Source organism: Pseudopipra pipra, chromosome 3 (assembly GCF_036250125.1).
Source record: "Pseudopipra pipra isolate bDixPip1 chromosome 3, bDixPip1.hap1, whole genome shotgun sequence".
Classification (NCBI taxonomy): domain Eukaryota; kingdom Metazoa; phylum Chordata; class Aves; order Passeriformes; family Pipridae; genus Pseudopipra; species Pseudopipra pipra.
The window spans coordinates 58649236-58675813 of record NC_087551.1 but is presented as its reverse complement, the minus strand read 5'-3'; the positions used below and the strand labels follow the sequence as shown (position 1 = coordinate 58675813).

Sequence of the window (26578 nt, the reverse complement as noted above, 5' to 3'; positions counted from 1 at the left end):
CTCTGGCACTGCGCTGCAGGGCTGGCAAGGCAAAGGCATTGTGCTTTGTTTTGTGTTGGCTGCCAAGAGTCAAGACTTCAGACAGAAAATGTTTATTAAAAATACCCACTGTAAATGTTCTCTGAGTTCCCCAGGGTAGAACTGAAAAATGTCTTAGTAAAAATGCTACATCAGAAAACATTACTTTTGGTCAAATTCTGCTTTCTTCACTAGAGCAAAGCTCTCACTGCCATCACTGAGATGCAAAGTTAGTCTCTTTTTATAAGTTTGTCACAGGAAGGAAAAAAAGTAGTGTAATTTTCTGGGAAAATTAGTACATGGGTCAAAACTGTATGAGGATATTCTCCCATCAGCAAAACTAAAGTTGTTTGAAGCAGGCTCAAGTGAGGGGTTGAGCTGGTCCTCCTTGCTGTGTCTACCACCGAGTGCTCCCCAGGGTGGCCAAGCCCGGTGGGAGGGCTGAGGGTTACTGCCTGCCTGAGCAGCTTCTGCCACACTGACATCAGGTTAAATGAAGACCAGGCTTTCAGTGGAATGAGTGACATGTAGCAGCCTGCTGAGATGTTGGAGATACCAGGATACAGATTTATTATTTTTTTTTCTACTAGGCACATGGCTGCTAATACAAAGAACTCAGTGTAGATACTAACGATTAAGCCTAATTTATGAAATAGGGACACTCCTTGCCTGAAGTTACTTTATTTTTTAAAAATTGACATACTGTGACAAATGGACTTTTCCTTACATGTTTTCAGTTATTTAAGGGACTGCTGATCTCTCATTTCTAGACCAGTGCATTGAAGCTGTGGGGGATAATAGGGAAATACCTGTCAGACACGTATTTGTGTTGAAATGATGGATATTCTGGAACTACCAACTACTTTTGAGGTGTACAGAACAAATTCAACTTCTAAGTAAAACCAATGGCATTGTACCAGGCATTAATTTGGTCCCTGATACAAATACCTCTGAAAGAGTAGGGGAAAATATTCACAGGTACCTGAGTCCCACTGAGGATCAATAGGAGCTTGTAGGTTCCCAGCTTGTGTAGGTGCCTTTGAAAAAGTTACCTTGGAAGCTTTTTAACCAAAACATAAAAGAAGCTGTGGCATGTCGCATGCATGTCTGTGGCATGCAGAAAGTATGTCACACCTGCTTTCTGGCTGTGGCATGTGCCTTAGGCTGAGCCACAGCACAAGGTACACAGCCAGCCCATATTGAACTGCTCTAGAAAAGAGGTGTATGGCATGTTTGTTCACTTCGCAGATGCAGCTTTCCCATAAAAAGCTGCAGAAACTTGATTTGAGGCCTGACCTGGTTCTCCTTGAGATAAGGAACTCCCATAGAAGCTCAGCAGGAGTTTTGCTTGCAAAGTGGCATCAGGAGCAGAGACAATATTTGGTACCTCTCTATAGAGAAGAGAAAGCCATGTCTAGGGAAGCCCAGCAGAAGTTTACAGAGGACTCATCTTGGCCACTCTTACTCCCTCATCTTGGCCATTCTGCTTTGTTATTCACTGGTTTGGTCCCTTTTTAGACTGTAGCCTTTTGAGGCAGGGAACCTCGGTCCCTGTGTTTGTACCAGTGCCCTGATTAGGGCGTGTTATGTGAAATTATCTATATTTCATATGTTGCCCAGCCTTTTACTATCCATATGTCTCAGATAACACAGTTTACAGTCAGGAGAGCGTTCTCTAAACACTTAGGCCAGAAAATAATTTAAGGATCCTCTTGCAAAGTTAGCAACTAGCAACATAAAGAGCCATGGGCACACCAGGACAGTTCTGCTCTTAGCAGATGGTTTGCAGTCCAGTAATTATGCTTCATCCAGTGTCCTAGATGTTGGGAAGGCATTGGCCATGTTGTTGAGCAACATAGTTATTGAACTGCAAAGATGATCCTTTTTGAAAGCAATGAAAAACAGAGAAGGGCTTCTCCTGACTTGTCTTTATTGGTGAATCTTGAGCATACACCTTCTCAATATTCAGCAGTACTGGGATCCCTTGTGGGCAGGCAGCTTTCTGTTAAGCACAATCGTGTGCATTTTTGGCATGCAGAGTACTCATGCAGCAAACTCTATGTGATAATAGAGTTGTTATTCAGGGCTTGGGGAATATCTCAATGTGGAAAAGCAGACACAATGGGTAAGTGAAGGAGTTCAATTGAAAAAAAAAGAAGTTTGTGTATACTGGTAAATTCCAGGAGCTTTGAAATTTCATTACTGTTTATAGCTCAAGGCAATGAGAAACGTCTCACATGTGTAGTGAGTAAATAAATACAGTGCACACAGCCCTCTGCAGATATGTTTATCTCACTTTAACATTATACTAAATGGTGTCTGTAACCTCCATAAATACCACAAGAAGTGAAATGGCTTACATGATAATTAAAATGCTGTTTCTGCTGAGAGTCGAGCCCCCCTCCCCTTCTCCTTTGCTGGAGAAGCGGAGCTAATGGGCACGTGCCAATCACTGTGCACAGGTGAAAGCAGCCTCGAGCGCGGGGTTTTTCGTTGGCTGTGGTCAGGACGTCAAGGTTGTTGGGTTCATTTAGGGAACTTGCGGACAGCACAGCTGTATTTCTACAAGAGAGGTTCAGCAGGAATTTGTGCATGGTCACAGCACTGAACATAACTGTGGGCTTTAGCCTGGCTGTATTCTGTTGACTTTACTCGCCAAGTATATTCTCTTTTAGACCTTTCATGTAAAGGAAGGATTAAAGGCAAGGCTACAGATATGGCCTCGTAGAAAAGACATTGTGAGAAAGAAGCAGGGAGGTTTTGATCCTGGCTCTTGTGTTGTGCCCCTGTGCAGGTCACTGGTCTGCCTACCCCTGTGGTCTCTAACCAAGGAGCAGGGGTGATATTTTTTTGCTTGTTGTGTTGAGATTTCAGTTTCTCTGGAGATGGGACGACATCCTTCTGCATGTTCATGCAACAGTTAATTAGAAGCGGGCCCGGCTTTGGCTGAGGCTATGGATAAATCACATGGCGTGCAACTCAAATCTCTCTGTTTTCTAATTCAGCATCTGAACAACGCCTGGGAGTCAGCATCCTGTGGGAAAATCGAAGATCAGATGGCTCTGACAGATCAGGCACGCAAGTACATGGCCACCTTCCCCACTCGGACTCTAGTGATGTGACAGGGTTGACGAATAGAGAAGCATTATGGTTTTGAGAACACTTCACCTCTGCTGGGAAATTCCTGTTCCTCTGCATGAAAACTTTCATGAATGGGAGAAGAGCCGATCTTTGTTGTGGTACAACAGTTGGGAGCAGCACAAAGTGCATTTACTCACTCAGCATATATATTCTTGTTGGATTTCACCCAACTTAAGAGTTGTTTTTTTTTAATGATACTTGCCTAAATTATTAGGTATTGAGTTTGAATCAGTAATTAATGATCTTAAGTGCAGACTTAAAATAAAGACAATTTTTCTTGTACTTTTTGAGATCAAGCAGACTTAATACACCAGTATTGTTATTTCAGTGATGTGCTAGCCAAGGGGTGGGGTTTTGTTTCTTTTTTTATTTTTCTTTAATAATAAAAGAGCAGGTACTCAAACAGATATATTTTAAATCACTGAAGAAAATGCATTGGTGTGAAATACCGAAGTGAAAAGCATTACTATAAACGCTTGTCTGTGCAAAAGGGGAAAACTGATTAAGATCATGAATACTCAGATATCCATGCCTCTTGAAATACTCTTTTCTGTTTTGGTTCTAGACCAATATACATTGTGTGTTTCTGTTGGGGGGGTGGGTAATTAGCTTGCTTTAAAAAATATTACTGTATGAAACATAGATTTATGAGAAAAAATATATTTTTATTCAGTAATTTAATTTTGTAAATGCCAAATGAATACTGTGTTTTGCTGCTACAGACCATAGCGTGTAGAAATGCTGCTAGTGTAAAAGGAGCAGTAGAGCTTTATGGAAAGAAAACAAATGTTGATGTTAGCTAATTGACTATGCACTAGCATTCCAGACCTTTTTGTTTTAATTTTTTTTACATCATCATTTATATTTTTTCCCCTTTTTTTATAAGCAATATTTTTGAACACTGTTCCTGGGAGATTTTTTCTTTGTCTGGATGTGTTGTTTTGTTTCTCATTGGTTTGTAACAGCATGCATTGCACCTTCATATGTTTGGGAGAACACTGTCTTGTTCATGTTGTCTCTTTTGTTCCATGTCTAGCTAGTTGTTCCCTAACTTGGGTCTTGTGTACTGAATCAGGTTCTTAGAAATTCATGGTTCTTTGTGCTGCCCTATCAACTCTTTATTGATATGGCAAGACACTGATTTGATTTTATTTTTTTATCGTTTTGGTTTTTTATAACAGCCTATGAATTTGCTGCCTTAATAGCACTTGGTGCAGCTTCATCTGCACCTAATTTTTTATACAACAATGTACTGCCTTGTAGATAAATAAAGTGTGTTCTTTTTTACTTAAACCGTATCGTCTCCTAATCTCGTTTGTCTTTAGTGTTTTGGTGGTGGGTTTAAAGGCAACAATCAAACCAAGAAGGTTTTTCCCAGTGCACTCAGATAAGTAAGGAATAGAGTTTTGCACACCATAGATAGCCTCAAAATCCTCAGTTCTCATTGATTGCTAAGGAAGTGGAAGGAACACTGCACAAAACAGTGAGTACTGAGCATGTTGTGGTCTCAAGGCACATTTTTAGTGTCACCAAAGTCCAGGTCAGCTTCAGTCAGTGGGAGACTTACTGCGCCTTTTGTGCAAAACCGCCCTTCTCCAAGAATGATGGCTAATTTATTTGTTCATCTAAGACTGCCAGGTCAGGAACCAGTTGAATAAGAGGGAAATATTCTTGAGTTCTTACACTGTAGAACAAGTTTTTTCACACTTGTCTTAAAAAAAGAGAGGTGAGAATATACTTTGAAGCCCTGGTGCATTATGCTGCACAGCAAATAATTGGTCAGACCTGCAGAGCCTTATGTGGCTCAAGCACTGAGTGACAGTCAGACCTAGGAAGGCTAGAGATAAAAATAATTCTCAACAAAACAAACAAACAAGAAGATGCAACCTGCCAGGAAAAAAAAAAAAGCATTTTATTTAGTAGCTTGAAAATAAATTGCAGCAGCCCCTCCATGTTTTGCCTGTATTTCACATCTATCCCACATGTGTGGCTTGGGCTCTCAACTAAATGCTGGGGGGCTGGGGAGAGGCAGCCCCAAGGCAGTTTCTCAGAGGTTACTGCAGCTCTGGTGCTGAGCATGGATTATAGAGAAGGGGAAGTCTGTGGGAGCACTTGCCTGTGCCGATGCTGCAGGCTTATGCCATAAAAATGCTTGTGCAAGACGTGAGAGAGGACTGCAGGACTCAATGGTGTGCAAAGTGGAAAGAGGGAAAGGCCTGACTTGAGGCATGCCACATAGCTTAAGCAACCTGTTACAGCTTAGGAAAAAGAGAAAAAAAAAAAGGAGGAAAAGGAGAAAAAAAAAGGGGGAAAAAGAAACACCAAGCTTACAACAGTTCTTCAAGGCAAAGCTCCTGCCTGGTAGGGCTCAACTCCACCAATCCTGGCTAAGTTTAAACAGATCATTATTCCAGCGCCAGGAACCATGGAGGCTCTGCCTGCAGGAGTGGGCTTTTCCCCCCCTACACCTTCAGTTTCTTTAAAACCTATTTTAAACATGTAAAACCACTACAGTAATTGTCTTGTTGATGGGCACACTTAGAGCTAATACAGAGGAAAATGTTTCTTTCCCCCTTTCTCATTTTACTGAAAATGTAAAGGACTTAGTAGATTAAGGCTGATTTGCATATGTTTCTGCATGCATGTGGTGCTCAGCTTGAGCAAAGAAAGAGGCTTTCTTTGGATGGTGAACCCAGGAACCTGATTATTTTCCCTCCACCAACACTGGCTAGGTTTCATTTGCAGCAAACTGCCACCTCCTACATGTCTTTCTCACACAAATATCCCCATGTGGCTGTGCTCTGCTCACTGTCTGAAACACATCTTTGAGAGGCCCAAGAGAAGTCCTACCTGTCTGGTAAATTCCATTTTGAGCATCAGACAGGCAACACCTATTCTGAGGCAGGTCTGTGTAAATGCTCTTGGTGACAGCTACTTGGCCTTGCAGTGGCCTCTGCACAGGTGTATAGCCATCCTGTGCCCATTTAAACCTAGAGTAAGCTACCAAAATGAAGGGAAAGCAGGTTCAGTCAAGTTCTCATTTAATGGAGAGTAGATATTTGGCTCAAATTTCTATGAACCTTTTTCTTCGGTGTAATTATAATTTAATAATGTTGTCAGTGGGAATTCTTTTGATTTCTGAAAAGAATTTAAATTATCATTTCAGCATGTGCCTCTAATTAAAAATGAAGAGGCAAAGGAGCCAGGGCAAAAATAAAGGAAAATACCAGAGTGTAAGGTGTTTCCCAGCTAATGCCCTGTAATTCTCCAGCTTTCTATGCAGAGAATCCCAGGGGTTCAATGCCCACAGGTCTGACCTATGTGACAGCTGTAAGCTAAACTGTAAAAGAGCCAGAGCTTGGATTGGTTTGGAAAAAAAAATTAGAGCTTGAATGAAAGAGCCAGACTTTGTAGTTAGGAGCCAAATAACAAATCTGCAGAGGGTAAAGCAGAGAGCAAGCACAGCATCAAATATTCTGTATCATGGAGTGATCCATCAAAAAAGCCAGAAGACTTTTCCTTAGTATTTGTAATCTTGATCCTTATCTGTACCAGCTAAGTCAAGCCCCCACAGTCAGGTACATAAGCAAAAGATGTTTCTGTAGGGTTGTGACAGGATCATCATGATCATCACCTCTTACTCCTGCCATATTTATCTGTATTTTTACCTCAGTCCTGATTTGAGAAAGGTGTGATGGCAAAGCACAGAAAAAAGCCTTGTTCCTAGAAATCTATTTAAAATGCTGGGGGTTGGGTTTTTCTGTAGATTGTTTTTTTGTTTTTTTTAAAGACTATGTTATAAATATTTCAGTTTGGGAAAGAATGATTTTGAGGCACTGGTCTGCATTTTGCCTGTGTCCTTGTTACCTAGCACAGAGGGAGTCGGGCAATATCCCACATGTTGCTCCAGAGCAATGGTGGTGTTCTGCCTGGGTGGCCAAGGAAAGACGCTGGTCACATCTTTTAATCACCAGGCTAATGTCTTAATTTAAAAGGAAGTTGTGCTTCCTGACCAAATGTACTTGTTCCCTTTGTTTGCCTCTTTTATGTGAACTTGACTTTGATGTCTCAGCAGTTTTCCTTGAAGACTCTACTACCAGCATAAACTTGTTTGTGACTTCTTTGCTCTCAGTGACTGATGGAGGTTAAGATAATGAAGATAGACCATAGAGGTCCAAATTCTGCCTTCATCCATGTTTGCAAGCCAGCAGTGGTTATACAGCTCATTGTTAAGGGCTGCAAAATATATTTACTCTGCTATTATTTTTCCATAAATTATCTGTAATCAAGTTGTTGGTTGGGTTTTTTTCTCTTGATAAATGACATTTCAAGAAGGCATTTTTCCAATCTATTTGAGTATCAGAATAACTGCTGACTTTTTAACTGTTTTGTAAAAGGGCCTCCCCTTCTCAGGCTGCACAGGCCTTCATTTACAGCCTTGCTCTATTCACACCCAAGGAAATTTTGTTTCATGGGGAAACAACTTTTACTACTTGATTCAATCACTACTCATCACCACAGCTCCAAGACATGCTCTGTACACACATCTGTCAGAGAATCGAAGAAGAAAGTTTCAGGAAGCTCTCCCCAGACAGGTTTCTACACTAACCATAGAGACCACCTCTGCATCTCCCAGTTCCTGCCAGCCCAGCTGCAAGCCTGCCATGGCCCTCCCAGCGCAGGCAGTCCCCAAAGAGCTTTGACAGGGTGCCTGCAGGTGTGCTTTCCTGCCTGCTGCCTCTCTTTCATGTTTCATTAACTCTCTCATCAGCCTCGATCAGCACAGGAGTTATCTGAAGGTGCAGGGAGGCCATAACTATTTCAGTGATGGGTTTTGATATCTTTGTTCCTACCAGCTCAAGGTAGAGACCTCCGAGGTGCTGGCTCAACCTTCCTGTGCAGATAAAGACACTGCTAGCCTGTGCTACCGGCTGGGAAATGTAAATCTGCAAGGGGTTAGAGCTCCTACCTGCCCAGCCAAGCCTCACTGCACCAAAGAATTAAACTGAGAAACAGCCATGGTTTGCTGCAAAGGCCTAAAACACCTTTAAGTGAAATAATAAAGAAAAGAGATGATACTTCACTTTTCTGCTCTGCTCTGCTCTGCTGATACTGGCCATCCCCTCTGATGTCCTACCTGCTTTAATTGTTTCAACAAGGCACACCCCTGAAGAGGTCTGGCCCAAACACTGCTGAAAATGGATTGATAAAAGTCACTTGTCTCCGTGGCAGCAGTGAGCCCAAGCCCATGCTTAGTCAGGGCTAAGGACATGGATCATTTCCCTGCCCATGGTTGATGGGGTCCTGCCATTCCCACTCAGGAGAGGCCCCACACACTCAGGATGGTGTCCCTGCAATGCCCAGGTTCAGGAAAATATTCATTGAAAAGCAAGCTCTGGTTGTATCTCAAGTAACATCCTCCAGTCAAGGAGGAAAAAGAAAAGCCTTTCACTGGAGGTGATTTGCCTCTGGCTGGGAGGCCCACCAGGAATTGGCATGACAGGCCATGTTATGTCCAGCTTTGGCACCCTCTCAGCAGCTGTCTGCCTGCCCAGGATAGGGACCAATTCTTCTGCTGGGACCCCCCATAAGGGTCCCACGGTGGCACCCCAGGAGCAGCAACTCACAGGCTCACCTCCTGAGGTACCACTGATACAGGCACAGCCTTAACTTTCTTTAATCAAAAAGGTTAGAGTAATTCTTTCCTTGCCAACCTCTGATTTGTGGCCACATCCTCTAACAGAAAACCCATAACAAATACAAACGGAGTTTGTATGGTGATAAGCTACAGAACTGATGTGATAGTCATCCTTCCATCACCGCTCTGAAACACATGGCTTTCTGGCACAAACTTGCTTTGCATCCAGTTGGTGTAGCTGCTGTTTGTATCTCAGAACAAGAACTAATATGATGAGAGAGGAGTGAACCTGACACACACCTACATCACAATTTTGCCACAGGCATCAAAAAGCACAAAACATGATGATTAAAATAAGATGCTGAATTATTCCAGTGCCCCCCCCTCCCTTGTTAAGTTGTCACTTCCAAGTTTTGCTGTGCTGTCTGATATCCAAAAAATACTTGTTACCATCTTCTCTGGCAATTAATCAATCAAGCAACTTGATAGCTTGAATGGAGTAAATGTGAAAATTTATTTGATACCTTGGTTTGCCTTCCTGTCAGTGGTAGAAGCTCTTCTTCCTTTCTCTTTAGCACTCATAACTAACTTTTTCCAAAGTATTTCCAATAATAGAAATCCGTTTCTGTCTAGACCACAGGAAGTTTTCCAGTAGGCTGAATGTCCCGAATGTGCCCTTGTACTCTCTTGAAGTCAATGCTAAGGGTGCTACAGCTTCAGTCTTGCTATACCAAAGCAGGTTTTCACACCCTAATCCAACCTTTCCAGTAGAGCCAGGCTCTGTGGAAGAAGGAGAGTCCAACTGCTATGCATGTAGGTTTGGACTGATTAGATTTCTATTGACTTTGCACACTGGCTGGCCAAGGTCACCCTAGTTCTGGAGCAACATTCTGGAGCTGAGGATGGTACGAGAAGTTGCATGTAGAATAACAAAATCAAACAACAGAGTGTGCTGCCATTGCAGTTTCCAAGTCCTTGAATCTTCTGAGGAAGTTTGTGTTCATTAGAGAGCTGCTGTAAGTCAGCAAATGGAGAAGCACTGGCTTCCCTGAAAGGTGATGACTTTCCTTTACATTTATTTAAACTAAGTGCATACAAATATATTCATGCCTCTCTCTCTCTCTCTCTCTCTCTCTCTGTATATATATATATATACACACTTATTATGTTAGAAATAAAGGAATGATATTTTACTAAGAAGGCCCAAATCCCAACCAGCATTCTGAATCTATCATAGACTGTGTATCATGTGCTTGGGTTATGGAGACTCTTGGCCCCCAGAACAAAAAATTATAAAGGACAGAACTCAGACAAACATCAGACTCCACACTCAGAAAAAGAGAAAACCATCCAAACAAGAGATTGCTGTGAGAACGTCTTTTGTGATGAGAACTGAAACTGCAAGTCACTGGTTTTCATTGAAAGCAATGCAACCAAGAGTCTGAAATCAGTCATGTCCCCCAACTGATGAGTTGTCTGAAAATCTACCACCTTCCAGAACACATAGATCCTGAGATTTCTCAGCTTCTTCATCTGTGATCATAGATTTCTGTAAAAGGGTAGTTCATGATTAAAATCAAATTAATAACAATAATAATACAGACACCATGGAAACAAACATACACTGAAGTTGTCTGACATGTTTTCTTTTCCTCAGTGAATAACGGATTAATGTTGAATTTATGCCACAAGTGATTTCACACAAAACCTCTCATCCTAGAAGTTGGATTGTCAGAGGTTTGTCCAGATACATCACCGTTTAGAGTGGACTGGATTTAATTTCACAACTGTATTTTAACCTAATTCTTACATGCCTGCTGCAAGAGTTTCCAGCCAAGTCAATGGGAGTAATCATGTGAATAACACACGCAGGTTTTGGCCTGAAAATCTCTGCCACCCTCATTTGTGGGTCAAGGTTGGCCCGCTTGGAGAAAAGCACAATGCAGTGCCAACAGTGAATGGCCTTTACATGGTCCATTTCCAAGAGATACAATGATACCACCAAACCACCAGGACTGTATGCACATAATGAAAAGTGACAATGCAGTCATTTGTGAAGGATATAAGACAGCCATGGTAGTTAGGGCCACATTTGCATAATCACATTAACTTTAAGGACCTACTTTAAAATTGACCTAACAATGGCTCTCATTGTTTAAAGCCACAGCTGTCCATGCTGATCGGACAACATGCTTGGTCAACTTGTGCTGCAGCCATCTTCTTCAGGAGGATTTAGAAAATTTGACTGAAAAAATCGTGGGCTCCAGGACATCCTGTGAATGTTTGGCCTTACAATGTGGTTTGGCTATCTGGGAATCCACAGCTTTCAAGACTGCACAGCTGTTGCATTTTCATTGGGACTGATGTAATTTATGACACAGCTTTATTTTTCAGAATTGTTCATCAAGGTCATGTGAAAAAGCACACACAGATTATTTATTGGCTGCTAAGAATATTACAGAACATGAATAGTCTGGGCCCTGGTTATTTTAGGCTTTAGCAAGTTACTGCTAATATTTGAAAAATATCAGAACTTGTGCTCCAGACATGACACTTCAGTCACATGTTCTTTCTACACACAAGGAAGATTGAACCATTTTCATCTTCATACATGTCTTGCACAATCATACCCCCCACAAAATTGCAGATATTCAGCCAAAATACCTGGTGAATATTCTTCAGTAGAAAAGTATTTACTTAAATTATCAATACATTTCAGGGTAGTTGGCCATAGACAAAGTTCTGATGAAAACCTCGACTCTTCTTAGCTAAGATTTCTTTTTCTTGCACCAGTTTTAGAAAGGCAGCCTTGTCCACCTTGAAAAACATGTTTATTTTTAGTATTTTCAGGATTCTCAGACAATCAAGGTGGTACTAGATTAGCAGCAGGGAACTCAAAGTTTCAGTTACCGTGTGTGTCTTCTTTGAATAACATTAACCACAGGTAGGAAAATGACTAGAGCATACACTCTAGAACGGAAAACAAATAAAGAGAAATATCAAATTAAAAAGAAAGTTGTAGCAAAAATGGTTCAGCCCTTTCTGAGAACAAGTTAGAGGAAAACTCGTTTCTCCTTGCCCTAGTAGGCCTAGTTAGCATAGCATGAGTCTGTGAACTTCAACTGACTTTTTGTTTTGCATTGCATACACTGTGATTAAAAACCCATTTAGGCTCCCCACTGTCATTTGGTCTCAAACCATAATAGCCAGTTAAAATATTCTTACACTGGTTTCAATTAAGACAATCTCCTGCCTTTACACTGAGGATTGGGGACTTGAAATTTTAAGCAGGAGCATCATTTGTGACTCTTATTCCTCTGAAGATCCATATAAATTTGGCCAGGTCATGCCATCTGAGCACTTCATCTGCACAGGAGCATGAAGGCCTCACCTCTGTTTGCCAGCTCCCCTCCTTGAGACTCCCTGGGCAGGACACACTACTCATCTGTGGGTAGGGGGCTGCAGCTGGTCATTTATTACCGTGCTCCTTGCAGTAGGGGCCAATGCAATGTCACACAGGGGCTCAGCTAAGCTGCCTTGGCCTCTAAGGGGGGCTCCTGCTGGGAAGGACGAGGTTGCCCAACACGAATGTGAAGGGATGCAGAGCAGAGGTGGGTGTAAAGGCAGGTTGGAAGCAATTGAAATTACTGGCTAGGAGACAGATGTAAATGTGTGTATGAGTGTGTGCACACACATTAATGTGACTGTGTAATTAAGATTGGTATTGTAATGAATATACAGAAAAGTGGGGAATGATGGGAGGGTGAATTAATTGCATGTCAAACCTCAATTCTGACTCCCCTAACTTTGAAGTACTGCACTCCCAAGCCTTAATGATCTTTTAATTTATACTTTAAATGATAATTTACCTTTTGATTATTCAAGAGATGGGCAACATTTGACACCAATACTTTACATTTAAGCAAAGTAATTGAAAAGATGCAAATGCCTTTACTGAACAGATATGCAGAATGCCCCTCTGCATTAAGCACAGGTGAAGTGAACAAGCATATTAATATAGGCAAAGCTTCCCTAACCACACTGTTATTTATATTTTAGGCACTTAATTCGTCATGGAGATCAGTCTGTATTCCTCATATTCATATCTGATCATATTAAGGCTACTGGAATAGTTCAATAACATTACAAGAGAACTGCAGTTAGAGCAAAGATAGGGATGAGTTCTGTGAAACTTCAGAAACACCTACGCTGTTTCAGCACTTTACTCTTTCAGTAGTCCAGAAACCTCTGTACTTTGGACTAAGAGAAAATACAGCTTCATATCCCTCAGACATATATACTTTTCCCACACAAAGGAAAACCTCAGAGGTGAGTACTGTTAAAAGAAAAAAATGCAATGGTTGTGTACTGTTGTCTTCTAACAGTCAAAATAAACCTTTGGCAGGGAAAATTATATGAAATCTTCATTTGATCTTATTTTAGGCATCCAGAGAGCTATGGCAGTCCTTTTAAGTTAAGTCAATGTCAGGATTCACAATGTAATTTTTACTTCTGAAAATCGGCATTGCATTACTCATACACTCCTATGGATTTGGTTATTACTGATGGACACAGTTTTGTTGCAATAAGGCAACTAGGTATTTCATCATACAAAAAGTCTTGTACGGGTTTGTGAAGGGACCCAGCATTGAATGGTCATTTTTCATTTTTCAATGAAATGAATGGCAAGGATGACAGTAGCTCTCTAGAAAAAATCTTTATGGGAGAGAGTAAAATGTGTAAAGCACAAAGGACTGAACTAGGGAATCCATTAACATGCTCAGTAGTATCAAACTGCTCCTCATCATACTGTGGAGTATCAAACTGCTCCTCATCGTCAGACAGGTCCAGTACCACCTGTTTATCAAGAATATTTCTACATTCTCACTACAAAACACATGCCATTAGATGCCATTCCCAGCACATCCTCACATACAAGCCCATTCAATGTGGGCTAAAAAGCAAAGCTTTGCCAAGTGAACGGCTAAGAGCAAAACAGCACAGGATTCAACTCAGGCCTTCTCCACTAACTTGGCCCATCCAAAGTTTGTACAACTAAAAAGGAAGTTCTCTTCAGGAAATCACATTGCCGTTCAGGTTCGGTCCATTTGAGGTAAAATCTTGCTCATTTGTTTAAGCAATTAGCATTCACTTTCCTCAGTTACCACTATTTGTTGACGGATTAGATATTTCAGGTTTCAGCTCCACCATTTTACACAAACTTACACTAAACTTACCACTTACACTAAATGCATGTCTGCATTGGAGAACAATTTGAAATAACTTGAAAATTATGTTAAGTATGAGTTCACAATATCATCAAATTGGCCAATTACAAATAGCACCTATGGTAAAAAATACAGTCTGTAAACACAACATTAAATTCATCCTCTGTAAAACAAAATTAGTTAAAACTAATGCATCTGGATGTAAAATGAGGCATAAGAATAGGATTGTAACTGCTTTATGTAACTCTCCATACAAAAGAGAAACACTGAGTCATTTATCTTAATGATGCCGATATTCTGTGAAACATAAGATAAAACTGCAGAGTGCGGATAGAAAGTTCAGAAACCCATTCAAGCACCATGCAAGTTCTTGCCAGCTATCAGTAAAAGTAACTCATTTACTACAGAGTCAGACAAGGTTTACAGGGAGAGCAATATTTTTATTAGATACAGCTTCTTAGATCAATGGTTGAACTAATGCAAAGATATTACAGACTTTGATTTTCTCTGCAGCGGAAAGCATAACCTCATTTGCACCTTTAGATAATCACAGGTACAAGAGCATTCACTAATTATATGACACGTGGGACAAAGTCTTGTCCCATTACTACATATGAATGTAGTGGTGCAAAATGAGTACTGGCAAGACCTCCTACAAAGTTAAATGTAGCATTAACACCACACCTCAGAAACTCTAAATAGCACAGATGCATAGGAGCACACTGTGTATGTACTAAACCAGGTAAGATCTTCAGTCCAACTCTTATCCCATTTTGCCTTACACAGTAGGTGGTGGTACCTCTTGCTGTAGAGACAGCTGAGAACTATCTGCAAACCAGCAAAGTATTTTCTGCAGTGGTGGTGAAGAGGCAAAGATGTTCTTTTTGGGGTACTGCATGCCTTGACTTGTGAGATTTGGTTAATCGTTCTGAATACTTAATGTTATTTTGCAGCCAGCTACCCATGTTATACATATACACTGTTTAAAGACAGATTAGCATTAGAAGGTCATAGGCAGCTCAAAATAAAATTACACTAAACCAACCCAGCTACCTCCCTCAAAATCCCCACATACTTCATTACAATATGCATGCAGGTTATTTTCAGCTGCTGTAACTCACTGATCTCCATTTAGCAACTTCTGTATTTTTTCCTCATTTTTTTATGGCACTTCAAAGGTGTAGGCTTATAGAGCAACGATGTAAAACAATAACCCAACAAACCAACCTAAATTAAGCTTTTTTTTAATATACCACTGATAAAAAGAGGGGGAAAAAATCAGATGTCTTCTGCTTCTGATAGTATTTTCAAACCCCACACAAACAGTGCATAACTCTCAAACTTTTCTGATGGATATTTTGGGGTTTTCCTCCTGCTAAAAGCCCTTTCATGGAGACTCTTATCCTGCAAGCCTTATGTTCTACTCACATTTAAATATCTCTGTTCTTAATACTGCTATTTACCTATTGCTTATTTCTACTACAGCACCAGTCAAAAATGTCAAGGAGAGCCTTATTGTATAGTACAGTGTAGCACAACTCCAGAAAGTTCCCATTGTGTCAAGCAGAATTTGCTATGAGAATTATTTAATAGTATTGTATTGTTGCAAGAATAGATCTCCCATCATCAGAGAGTCCATGTGTTATCTACTGCTCTCAATAGGCAGTGAAGGCACCTTCGCAGCCAGGTGAGACTACTTATTTTCATCATACACTAGCATGTCATGATATAAATCTATTGGGTATCTGTGAGGACTTCTTTTGTAAGCATATATCAAGCTGTACAGGTAGAGCTCCCAAGCAATTCTTTGTCTTGCTTTGGTTTATTGGAGGAGCTACAACAGCTGCAGTAGTGATGTGGCATGGTATGTGTTACACAGGGGTGGCTTGTCTCTTCAGGTATGGTCAATTAGTTTTGGGGATTCCTTCCATGCTTCCACTGTCTCTCACAACAACAAAAAAAAAAAAAAAAAAAAAAAAAAAAGAAAGAATGAAGGGAAAAATCTGAACCTATTTCTTTAGAGTGGAGACCTCCACACAGTGACTAAGGCACTGCAGCCTGCTTCGTGTCTTGCCATGTTCTGTGGAAATTCAATCACTTTGATCCCTGGGGAGGTGAGACGGAAGTTGGTCTTCACCATTTAATTTTTTTATAGATAGCAAAGTCCATCCTTCCACCTGCATCCAAAGCACTGAGGCAGCTGGCAGAACAAAGCACTAGAGAAAAATAGTTGACCAGAATCTATCTGAAATTGCCAGCATACAGGTGCAGTCTTGTTTTTCATCTCAGTTGCAGCAGTCCCTAGTGACTGTGAATGTTTTACTGAAACTGATTAACCCTTTCTTTGCCTAGAATGGATCAGAGAAAAAAAACAACCAAACAAACAAAAAATCCACCCAACTCACCCACTGGCCAAACAAGAATATAATTACATGAGTAGAGAAATGCAAGAATCATGTCTAGTCCAGGACTGTGCTACAAATAAAAAGGTTGCTTGAAAAGTAAAAAAGGAGCAGCAAATCTATGGGGAAAATTTGCCTCTTGGGATTGCTGAGATAGTTCCAAGGTTAGCATGTTACTTCTAACACCTGAAGGAGGTGGTAAAGATAAACAGAGAAATCACCCACTGCTGAAGCACCGCCAACTTCTGAGTGCAAAGGAGCAATTGTTAAACAAGGAATAGTAAAACTGAACAATAAACTTGGATAAGCACTGTGGACAGGAAGTTAGCAAATACAAACAACCGAAGCAAAAGATAAGACTTTGAGGATAGATAAGAATTCCCAAAGCTGCAGTTTGGCTGAGCCATCAACATTAAACATTCCTTCAGATCCTCAAGGAGAAGTGGTGGCAAGGAGCCTTATGAGGAAATCCAAGTGCAAAAGGCAGGACTGCTCCCTGCAATGTAGTGCCTCATGATCCTTCTTTGTCTGGTTGTTCAAGTCCTAAACTACAGGCTTCCACTACTATCCCGAGGAGATGATCCCATAATCCCAATGTTAGGATTTTTCCATTTACATGTAGCCTAAGTTTTGCTTCTCATTTTCATCTCATTTCTGCTATTTATACCTCCTTCCATTAAAAAGAAAATGTCCATAGTTATAATTTGTGTATTATAATTATTTACCTCATTTTCATGCTCTAAGGAAATGGCTGTCATTAACAAGGGTATGCTTCATTCTCTGACAGCCTCCATGGCAGCCAGCTGTCAGTGATGGTAGAGCTATTCCAAATCCCTCCAGCCTTCGAGGGCCAGGCTCACCACAGTGCCTGTAGAGAGGGAAAGGTCCTTGTTTCTAGCTGCCATCACCTGATACCTCAATATGGCCCTCTAAAAATGCATTGGTCTTTTTTTCGTTCTCCAATCACACACTGAGCACATGTTTAACTTCACCAGCAGTAAAGTTTCTTCCATTGCAGAAAGTATAGTTGGTCCAGGTTACTTTTCTCCCCTTCAGTTTTTCCAGAGCAACTTGTATTAGACCTAACCACCCCTCTGATTTGTCACAAACAGTGACAGCTTCCTACCCACCACCAAAAGCTGAGTGATGGCAGGCCAGAAAGGCCAAACAGGCAGGGAACATCTGGGCTTGTTTTTACCTTCATTCTTTGGTGCCTCAGCTTCCAGGGTAGACAGTTCACAAGGATGATCTGCAGCTGGTCTCCAGCTGTGACAAAACCCAGACTCAGCTTTGCCAAAGCCTCTGTAGCTGTAAATAAGGTGGTTTTGGTAAACAGAGAGTAATGCATAAGTCTGGGAGGAAAAAGGGGAAAATGGGGGGCGAATTCTCCGTTGTGGTGGTACAGCAGGAGTTCAGCACTGGTGTCAGAGCTGCTGAGCCCCACCTGATTCACTTCAAACAAGCTAGTTCAAAACTTCACCCAGAGTTGGGGATTCTTGAGCTGCAGGTCACATTCCTGGCCCTCAGCAAAACAGCCCACTCTGACCCTCGGGAGCAGCGTCAGGGAAAGCAATGCCTCCAGACCCAAGAGGTGGAAGCCTGCCACAGGGCTGGAACTGCTGGAAAGCGAGGCTGTGATGCAATACTTTGGCAATCATTGGCTATGCTGTAGTAAAACTTGCACGACTGTGCCAGTTGTGCCTTCTGTATCCCTCACTTTGAAGAATGCCATGTGCAGACTCAGCAAAAGGAAAAACATCTCCCTTGCCAGGACACTTCAACAGCAAGCCTCAGATATTCTGCTGGCTATAAAAATAGAAAATACTGTTGGAAGGTATCTGAAGTGGTCATTATGTTCATCCCCATGTTTTTAGGCAGCATTAAGTCTAAGAAGCATTCCTGCAATGGATTTAACCTCTTCTTGAATGCCTACAGTGGTGGAGCTACCCAGTTTCTTCAGAACTCTGTTCTTCATGCGATATTCTCTCAAAGTCTTACCTGAATCTTCCTTGCTGCAGTTCAAGCCTACTCCTTCTTTTTCAATCAGCAAAATCATGGAGAATAGATTCCTATTTTCCTCTTTGCAGCAACGTTAATACTACTAACAAATAATCACCGTCTAATGAAACAGAATGGGATCTAGAAATATCAGCCATTAGGAGACTTCACCTGAAAGGCAGCTGAAAGTATGAAAGAACCTGCTCTCTTAAGTCTAGTATTTCAGGATTTAACTGGATTCACAACGCTAAATTGAAATTCCACAGCAAATGGAACTCTGGTCTTGCAAAACAACTTCCTCCCATTTATAAATCATATCACTTTGCATATATTTGAATGGCCAAACATCTATTTAGTCCCTGGAATTATTTGTTCTTTCATTAATGGAGACTAGATGAAAGCTGCAGATAACAGCTCACAGTGACTGAACATAAAGTAAACCCCCTTTATTGTAAAGGACCTGCAGCCTGAGCACCATGGCAATAATCTAATGATGCCAAAACTTGGATGCCCTTCAAATGCTCCAGAACAATAGCTGCTGCCAGCATGACCTACACGAGGTACCAGTGACTGAAGCCAGACTCTGAAGTTACACTTTCCCTCTGCCACCGTGGGCAAGGGCAGTGCCCCAGGGGAACCCAGGAAGGGCTGTGCATGCAGAGAGCTGGGCAAGGGGCCAGCGCTGCTCAGGCCCAGCCTCTCGAGGCTGCTCTTTCTGATTTAAACCCTCTGAAGTCCAGCTGCTAAAACTCAGGCAGAGGTGAATCAGAGTCCTTGTTAGGATATTCTAGAGCAGTGAAGCCCAGCAGCTTCCATGGATTTCAGGAAGGCTTGCCCAGCAATGAAGCATATAAACATCTACATTTGCAGAACTTTCGCATTTTAAAGTTGTCAGGGGCTTGGCCTGGGTAAGAGGGGTGGGATGGAAGTTGCCCCTAAAGCTGCTCGAGCACTTTGGAGCAGATAGTAAAGGAACCTTCTCGGGGACAAGTGTGCAATTAAATACTTTGTGTGCATTCAGCTGTACATCAGCAGCCTCTTTAGAAGAAATGTCCAGCTTCTGTCATTTGACACCAAAACCCAAATTATTTGAGTGGCTAGTGTGATTATTCAATGTCATCATTCAATGTATGTGCCATAAAATCCACATGTGCTTTGTAGCATGAAACTAAAACTGCTGGAGCAAATATATTTTACTTGCAAGCAAAAAGTGATTTCTCAGACTAATACTTGGAGTAGATTTGGTGCTTTCAGAGAGTTTGTGGGAATGGGAAAGGGTAGGGAAAATAACTGAATCAAAACATGGTATAGTTAATTTCCGGTCTATTATTTCCCTCCTTTCCACCAAATGGTTGCATTCACTGACTATATAATTTCCTGAACAGAAATCTGTTAATTCTGAGTTGCAGAGAAAGAGTCCCCCATTGAGAGAAAATGTGAGAAAATTACAAACCATTTACTGACTGAGATCATAAAAGAAGAAAAATGGACATGAAAAAGGCCAAGTTCTTCATCAGTGATATGTTTCCAACTGGACTGTGGTATTTATTTTAGTTTAAACATATTGCTCAATGAATTAATGAAATGAAGGTGCATAGTTAGGACCCACCAGAAATATCCTCCTCTACCTACTATCATCATATCAGGCTGCATATTTTTTAAAAGCTGAAGGGGTCACAGCCTTTATTAGTCCCATTTCAAAGTAAAGACACTTCCACTCCTTAATGAGAGACTGCTTACAACTAAGATAAATACTGGAATTGCAGCATTATCTTCCAGTCTATTGATATGGCTTTATTATCTCATGTATTGTAAAATAAACAGGGTCTCCTCAACTACTTCTTAATACATTTGTGTTTTGTTATCAAACTAACACACCATCCTATATGCTGGGCAGGTATTCCTGTTTGTGGCGGACAGCAACTTGGGTCCTTTCCTTGCCAGCTTATCCAGCATTTATCTTCTCTATCTGTTTTGATGGTAATTATCACTTTTGAATGTAAGACACCTGAGGGGAAACGTAACCTCTCTTTCCTTGCCATGGAACATACTTCAAGGCTTTCAGTTTTTCTGGCCAGACTCCCATTCCAGATTTTTGGAGCTCCGGTGGGGCTTGCTCTACTATTATAGCTGCCACCAGAGCGTGTATTGTAATAAGTTATAGTGTCCAACTACAGCTGAATAATCCACCTTTACAAACAAAGGCCTTTTCCAGAGCTCTTTCCTCTCATGCCTGATACCGGCAGTCTCAAAAATAAAATAGTAAAAATTGCCTATCCAAGCCATAAGACTGAAAACCATGAGTTTACAGAAGTACTTAAAAAAAAAAATCAACCTCAAAACTTAGTCCCAACATAAATATGGACTATTTTTCAATTACTTACTGTGTCATAGGTATGTGACAGCTAAACTTTGAAGATTCTGCTAGACAAGTGCTTGAGGACTGTACATTGTCAAGACAGCCTTACACAGATTAACTCTCAGGCTGTCCACAGGAGAAATATTAGTATCTCCAGCTAAAGACAGGGAAATTGACATGGAGGTTCAATTTACCCAAGGCCATGCCATAAATCATTGGAACAGCACAATTAAAACTGAATAGCCATAGGCTCATGAGTTGTGGAGAAAGATTCAGGGTCAGGATTTTTGCTCCAGATAGAGATTTATGACAGAAGAGATAATGAATAAAACATTTTCACCATAATGTTCTTCTCAAAGAATGGCTGTTATGCATCAACACTGATCTAGTGAATCTTACAGATGCTGTTTTAGCAGAAGAAAAAGGTAACTAATAGTAGTAAGCATAACATAGAGAAAGAAAGGAAATATATGATCATCTAATTTAAATGGACCCAGAAATACTTAGTTGGTTCACTTAGGTTTGTCATCCTTCACACTTTTCTGCAATAAAACTGAAAAGCCATTTTATATTTTGCCTTTGATTTCTTTGTCCTCTAGCACAAACCTTACTGGCTGCTATTTTACCAATTTGCAACATTACTTCCATTTTCCAACATAATTTTTAACTCTGATCACGTCCTACAAACAGCCTGAAAACTCCTGGTGTCACGCACACATTTTATAAATATTACTACATAGTCCAGCTCATTAATGGAAATAGTGAATAGAAGTGACAGAGAACTGACCTCAGGGACCTCACTTGCAATATCTCCCTGGTATGATAACTAAACTTGGATAACTCTTTTTTGAATGCAGCTTTTCTTTTTTAATTAGTTATGCATCAACTCCTTGTAACAGTTTCATCTAGACCATATTTCCTCCCCTTTGGTTATAAAAAATATCATATAAAACGTTATTGAAAATCTTACTGAAATCAATATTTGCCACACTTATTATGCACTCTCATTCACTTACACCAGTTTTACCACCAAAGAAGCAAATTCATTCAAGTATTCAACATCAGTATTTTTCAAATAAATATTTTTTAAAAAAAATGGTCTTTAAATAAGTACAGAAGTTCTTTGTGAAAAACTGTCAACACTGTCAACATTTCCACTGACAATGTAGTTCTACTTTTTTCAAAATTATTGTAAAATCACTGCTGGTATTTTTTAGTAAATACTGATAAAACATAGCTCAGGTTAATGAATTAGGTCATTGAGTATTTAGACAACAGTTTCAGATTAAAGTTAACTAATCTGCTTTCAGCTGAAAGTCACAAAACCAGCTGTAAATTAAACCCAACAAAGTGGAAATAATCAATAATTTCAACATCTTTTGACAAAGCATTTTCTTGGTTTTCAGAGAGCACTAAGTATCCAGATCACAACTTTCAATTTAACTTTCCAAAGCATTTCCACATACTTTTTCGGAAGTAGCAAAAACCAGTTCTACTTACACCTTTCTAGTCAAAGAAAGTTATAATGGTAGTGGCAAATCACCAGCCAGCCAACCTAAACAAAAAAGCCAACCTTCAAAAGGGCCAATGCAAAACAAGGCAGCTATATCAATATTTGCACAAATTTGTCCAGGAGTGAATAAGTTCTTTGAGCTACATGAGGCATGAAGAAGTGAGTCACCCCAGGGATGGACGGCAGGGTGTCCATCAGAGATATAAGCGGTGTTTGATGCCCGGGCATCTGGCATGCTGCCACCCATCCCATTTCTCCATTTCAGCTGGAGTTTTACAGAGGAGGCAGGAGGCCAGCAGGGAACTGAGGGCAGCTGGGAGGGAGAATGGGAGCAGCACCACAAATTGTGTGTCCTTCCAGGAGTCCTTAATCCCATGTGACATGTGCCACTGCTTACAAATCCGCATATAACCAGGCCTGTTTTCCACACTGCTGCACTATGCAGAGAGACTACCAGTGCACTGCTCAAGCAGTACTGCACTTCTCTGCTGGTATTGCACAGGTTCAAATCACAAGCAAATTCTCTTTTTCTCTTTCTGACTAAGTTCTTACTCAACTCACAGGATTCAACCTGACCCTGTAAAACGTATTCATGGCAAGAAACTCCCATTCACACAAGAACTCTGCAAGTGAGTTTAACCAGCATTCAGCTATGGTTTCAGGCACAAACACATGCATCTTCAGATTTGGAAGCTGTGGCAGTCCATTGCTAGGTCCTAAGAAAGCAGATATCTAAATTTAGCTGATTCTAGCTCTAGGAAAAGATGGCAGCGCTCCAGAAAAATACACCAACGGTTCAAATGGATTAGAAACAGGTTTCTTCAATGATATAGAGATAAATTTCCAATATGTAATACCACACATTAAAAAAAAAAAGAAACAAAGCCAGAAAAAAAAAAGATACTCCAAAACATTCACAGATGTTACAGCACTGATCTTAGTGTGGGAAACTGGCAGAGTTCAAATAACTTGGTGAAGCAACCTCAGCCTACAAAAAGACTGAACCTTGACAGTGTTTGACCAGTATGTCAGCCCCAATGTGCTGAACTAGTAACTCTTTCCTCTCCTTACAAAATGTGTTCTTAGAACAAGCAACTTGAGCTAAATATTAGGTTCATCATCTTTGGTGGCAGGCCCGATAAGTACATTTAGGCTGAAAGAGATTTGTGTCTTAACAACTTTCTGTTCCTAGTTTTTCATGGCTCAGGAGAAATCTTTGTTGGTAGTGGTATTGGTAGTGGCTGTCAGCATTACTAGTCCTGTATTGCTTCCCGTTTTACTGGCATGAAAAAATATCAGCGAAGGCTAAGCATTGTCAAAAATATTAGCTCCCTTGATGAAGCAAACTGAATCAAGCTGTTGCTAGATGATAGCACAAACCACCAAGAAATCATATCTTAGACCACATCTACACAGGTCTCTGTCCTTCAACACAGAACCTGAACAAAAATCAGAACCTGAGAATTACCGGACATCTTTATCTCTATGAATTCAGGCTAGTCAGGGATCTAACTGGAGGCAGCCAAGTCTGCACTCCTTGTCCTATGAACCTGTTGTCAAAAACACTGCAGCAAGTCTCAGCAAGAGCCAGGTGCCCAGGTTTCCAAATGTGACTTGAAAACCCATACTGTTGTGTTGCTGAAGAGTACAAAAGGCAAAATGCCAAAGATGATGAACTCAAAGAGCTACCATTGAGGGCTTTTTCTGTTTTCAGAGGAAACCTAACCCTGACAGAAAGAACACCAAGAAAAACCAACTATAGCTACCACTTCAACCAAGTGTGAGGCAAAAGCGCCGTCTAAAGCTTCCACCCTCCTTCCTTATGCTGGCTCAGTGACTGGCACACCACTCTGGGGAACAGGAATCCTGAGCCCTGGCCCTGCTCAGTACCTACCTGTGACCCCCTCTCTGGGGAGTGAGGGTACCCTGCTGCCTGATGATGCTGGGGGCAGCCCGCTTGCTTCTCATCCAAACCCTTGCACACAGGCAAAAAATTAGGAACTTTGGGGCCTAAACTGGGAATCCTGATTCTGAGATGTTTCCTTTGGTGAACAGGACCTGCAAGGCCGTACACTCCATTGGGAAGCAAGCCAGTGGATGGCCACATATTGTTCCACACCTTCTGTCTGTCTGTGCATGTCCATGATGCATCACCGAGGAAAGCCACCCCAAGATATTTATTGCTCTGCAGTGTTCTGCCTCAGTTAACAGAAAAGCCCTTTTCAGTTGCCCTCAGTTGTAACCTGAACCTGCTCAGCTCTGGTCCTGCTGTTGGTTGAGGAGGAGGGATGGCAGGGGCCTTTGGCCACACTTGCAGAGCACATTTATTGCCCCTTCTGCCCTTTCCCTGATGTCACTGTTTTATTATGACATTATACCAAATCACAATGAGGATTAACCACCCCCGCATAAGCTTATTATAGGCTTATGCAGGCTACTAGAGCTTGGCTTTGGATGGCATTTATTTTAATGAGCTGATGTCACTATTACACCCATGACTGTATATCTCCATTAAGCACTAAAATGAATGCAGAATACAATACTAAGTTACCTTATACAGTGTCTTATACAAAGGTGTCAAAATCCTGATGACATACACAGAAAAAAACCTGGCTGATTATGCAATGGCAAAATAAAAATGTTGAGGTGGAACTAAGGGAATAATTACAGTCCATAATAAAAAGGCCCTGCCAAGTGAGTAACACTTGGTGAGGAAAACTATTTTCATTTACTCTGTACAGCTCACCTGCAGCAATGGATATGCAAAAGCTTAACTCATGCACATAAAGACACACAGTGCAAGCAAAGCACCAAACCAACATATTCTACTTATCAAAAATTTGTGAGGGAAGAAAGAGGGTTTTCTTCAAATTATACAGTTGTGCAGCGCTGAATTAGCTATGTTTAGCTGTGGATTAATAGCAGGGTATTCAATACTGAAGATATACCCAGAAAAAGATGAAATTCAGTACTTCTTCATTTTAACTGAGTGCTGAGGCAGTGAACTTAGGAAAAGCAGCTGAATGCAAGGACAGCCTTTTCTAGTCACCTTTGTAAGAATGAGAGCAGTAAGAGACATTAAAAAACTGATTTGTTAGAAATTTGTACTAATTCTCTTTTTGACTCACAGACAATTTCATTGGAACTCTTTCACTATTACTAAACAAAACGGAGTGTCTTTAACATGGGCAGAGAAACAAAAATATGGACCAACCAAAAAAAAAGTTAAACTGGCACTGAGTGCCTCAGCTCCACTTATTAACTTCATCACCAAAACGCATGGCTAGGGCCTGCACTGACTCACAAAATGTGTGAAAAGAGGTTCCTCAGTTGAACATGTCCACAGAACTTCATTAACTCTCCTTCTGATCCCAGAACAGTAGGATCTAAGCCAATATATTCTGCAACAATTTCCTTTCCAGCTAGTACCTCTGCCTGCACCGACTCTGCCATGTACACTCCAGGATGCTGGTGAACGTGAGTCTGGTGAAAAATTTCTAGATAATAGAGAAATAATGGTAATATCTGTCTACCTTTTTTTTTTTTTTTTTTAATGCCTGCATTTTATGTGACTACAGAGTTTTCAAACAGCTATATCATAACAGTCTGTCGCAAGTGTATTGGGTGTTTCAGTTTGCCAGACCTGTCATAATAAATTAAATACAGGATGTTGCAGAAGTGGCTGAGTTCCAGCAGCATCTTGCACAGTTTAATATAGACCTATTTCCCCATTTCGATGTATTTGTGGTTAGATAAATCCTCAGAAAATTTACAGCTGCTACACACAAGTTTATTATACTCCCTGCCTTTGCAGGCTATGCAAGTGCAATAAAAATTTGACGTCTGCTGAGAGCATAGATTTTACTGATATTGCTTTACCGGTGTGGAAACATTTTTCCGCTAAAAGTGACATCTGCAGTTTGTGTTGATTATCTGCATTTGAGCATTACACAGGACTTGTAAACTTGCTTTCCACAGTCAAAAATAGTGCAAATTCATTTGGCTTGACAAAGTTCTCAAAAAAAAAATGAGATGCATGTAGTTTTACCTGAAATGCAGAGCTAACATTTTCCCCTATGGGTGCAAGATAGAAAATATTTTTCCAGCCTTTAAAGTTAGTGTAAACTAATGTATAAATTGCAGCCACGATGTTGCGACTCAAAGCCTAATCCTTGCTGACTTTGCTGGAGCTTTGAGTATAGGGGTCCATCTACCCCGAGCAGCTTGCAGGACTGGGACTCAACATATACATCACACTGCTGAAAAACAGACCCTTCTGAA

General features: G+C 40.8%; 1 protein-coding gene and 1 long non-coding RNA gene across 5 annotated transcripts in view; one reads left to right on the top strand and one right to left on the bottom strand.

Annotated features, from left to right (window-relative positions):
* MYB (MYB proto-oncogene, transcription factor) overlaps positions 1-4453 on the top strand; it is a 28605-nt gene extending 24152 nt beyond the window's left edge. For all 3 annotated transcript variants that reach the window (XM_064649434.1, XM_064649435.1, XM_064649433.1), the window contains one exon: positions 3024-4453. In XM_064649434.1, coding sequence (XP_064505504.1) covers positions 3024-3140 — 117 coding nt within the window. In that variant the 3' untranslated portion in view covers positions 3141-4453. The remainder of the gene's footprint in view (positions 1-3023) is intronic.
* Positions 4454-10081: 5628 nt separating this feature from the next.
* Positions 10082-25829, bottom strand: LOC135411616 (uncharacterized). 2 transcript variants are annotated; one of them, XR_010429230.1, is made up of 4 exons: positions 24192-25829; positions 17626-17735; positions 17153-17295; positions 10082-10346 (listed from the first exon to the last, which is right to left on the bottom strand). It is a non-coding gene; the product is annotated as an uncharacterized LOC135411616 (long non-coding RNA). The 2 variants fall into 2 exon arrangements; XR_010429229.1 differs by having other exon boundaries at positions 17626-25829.
* Positions 25830-26578: the final 749 nt, after the last annotated feature.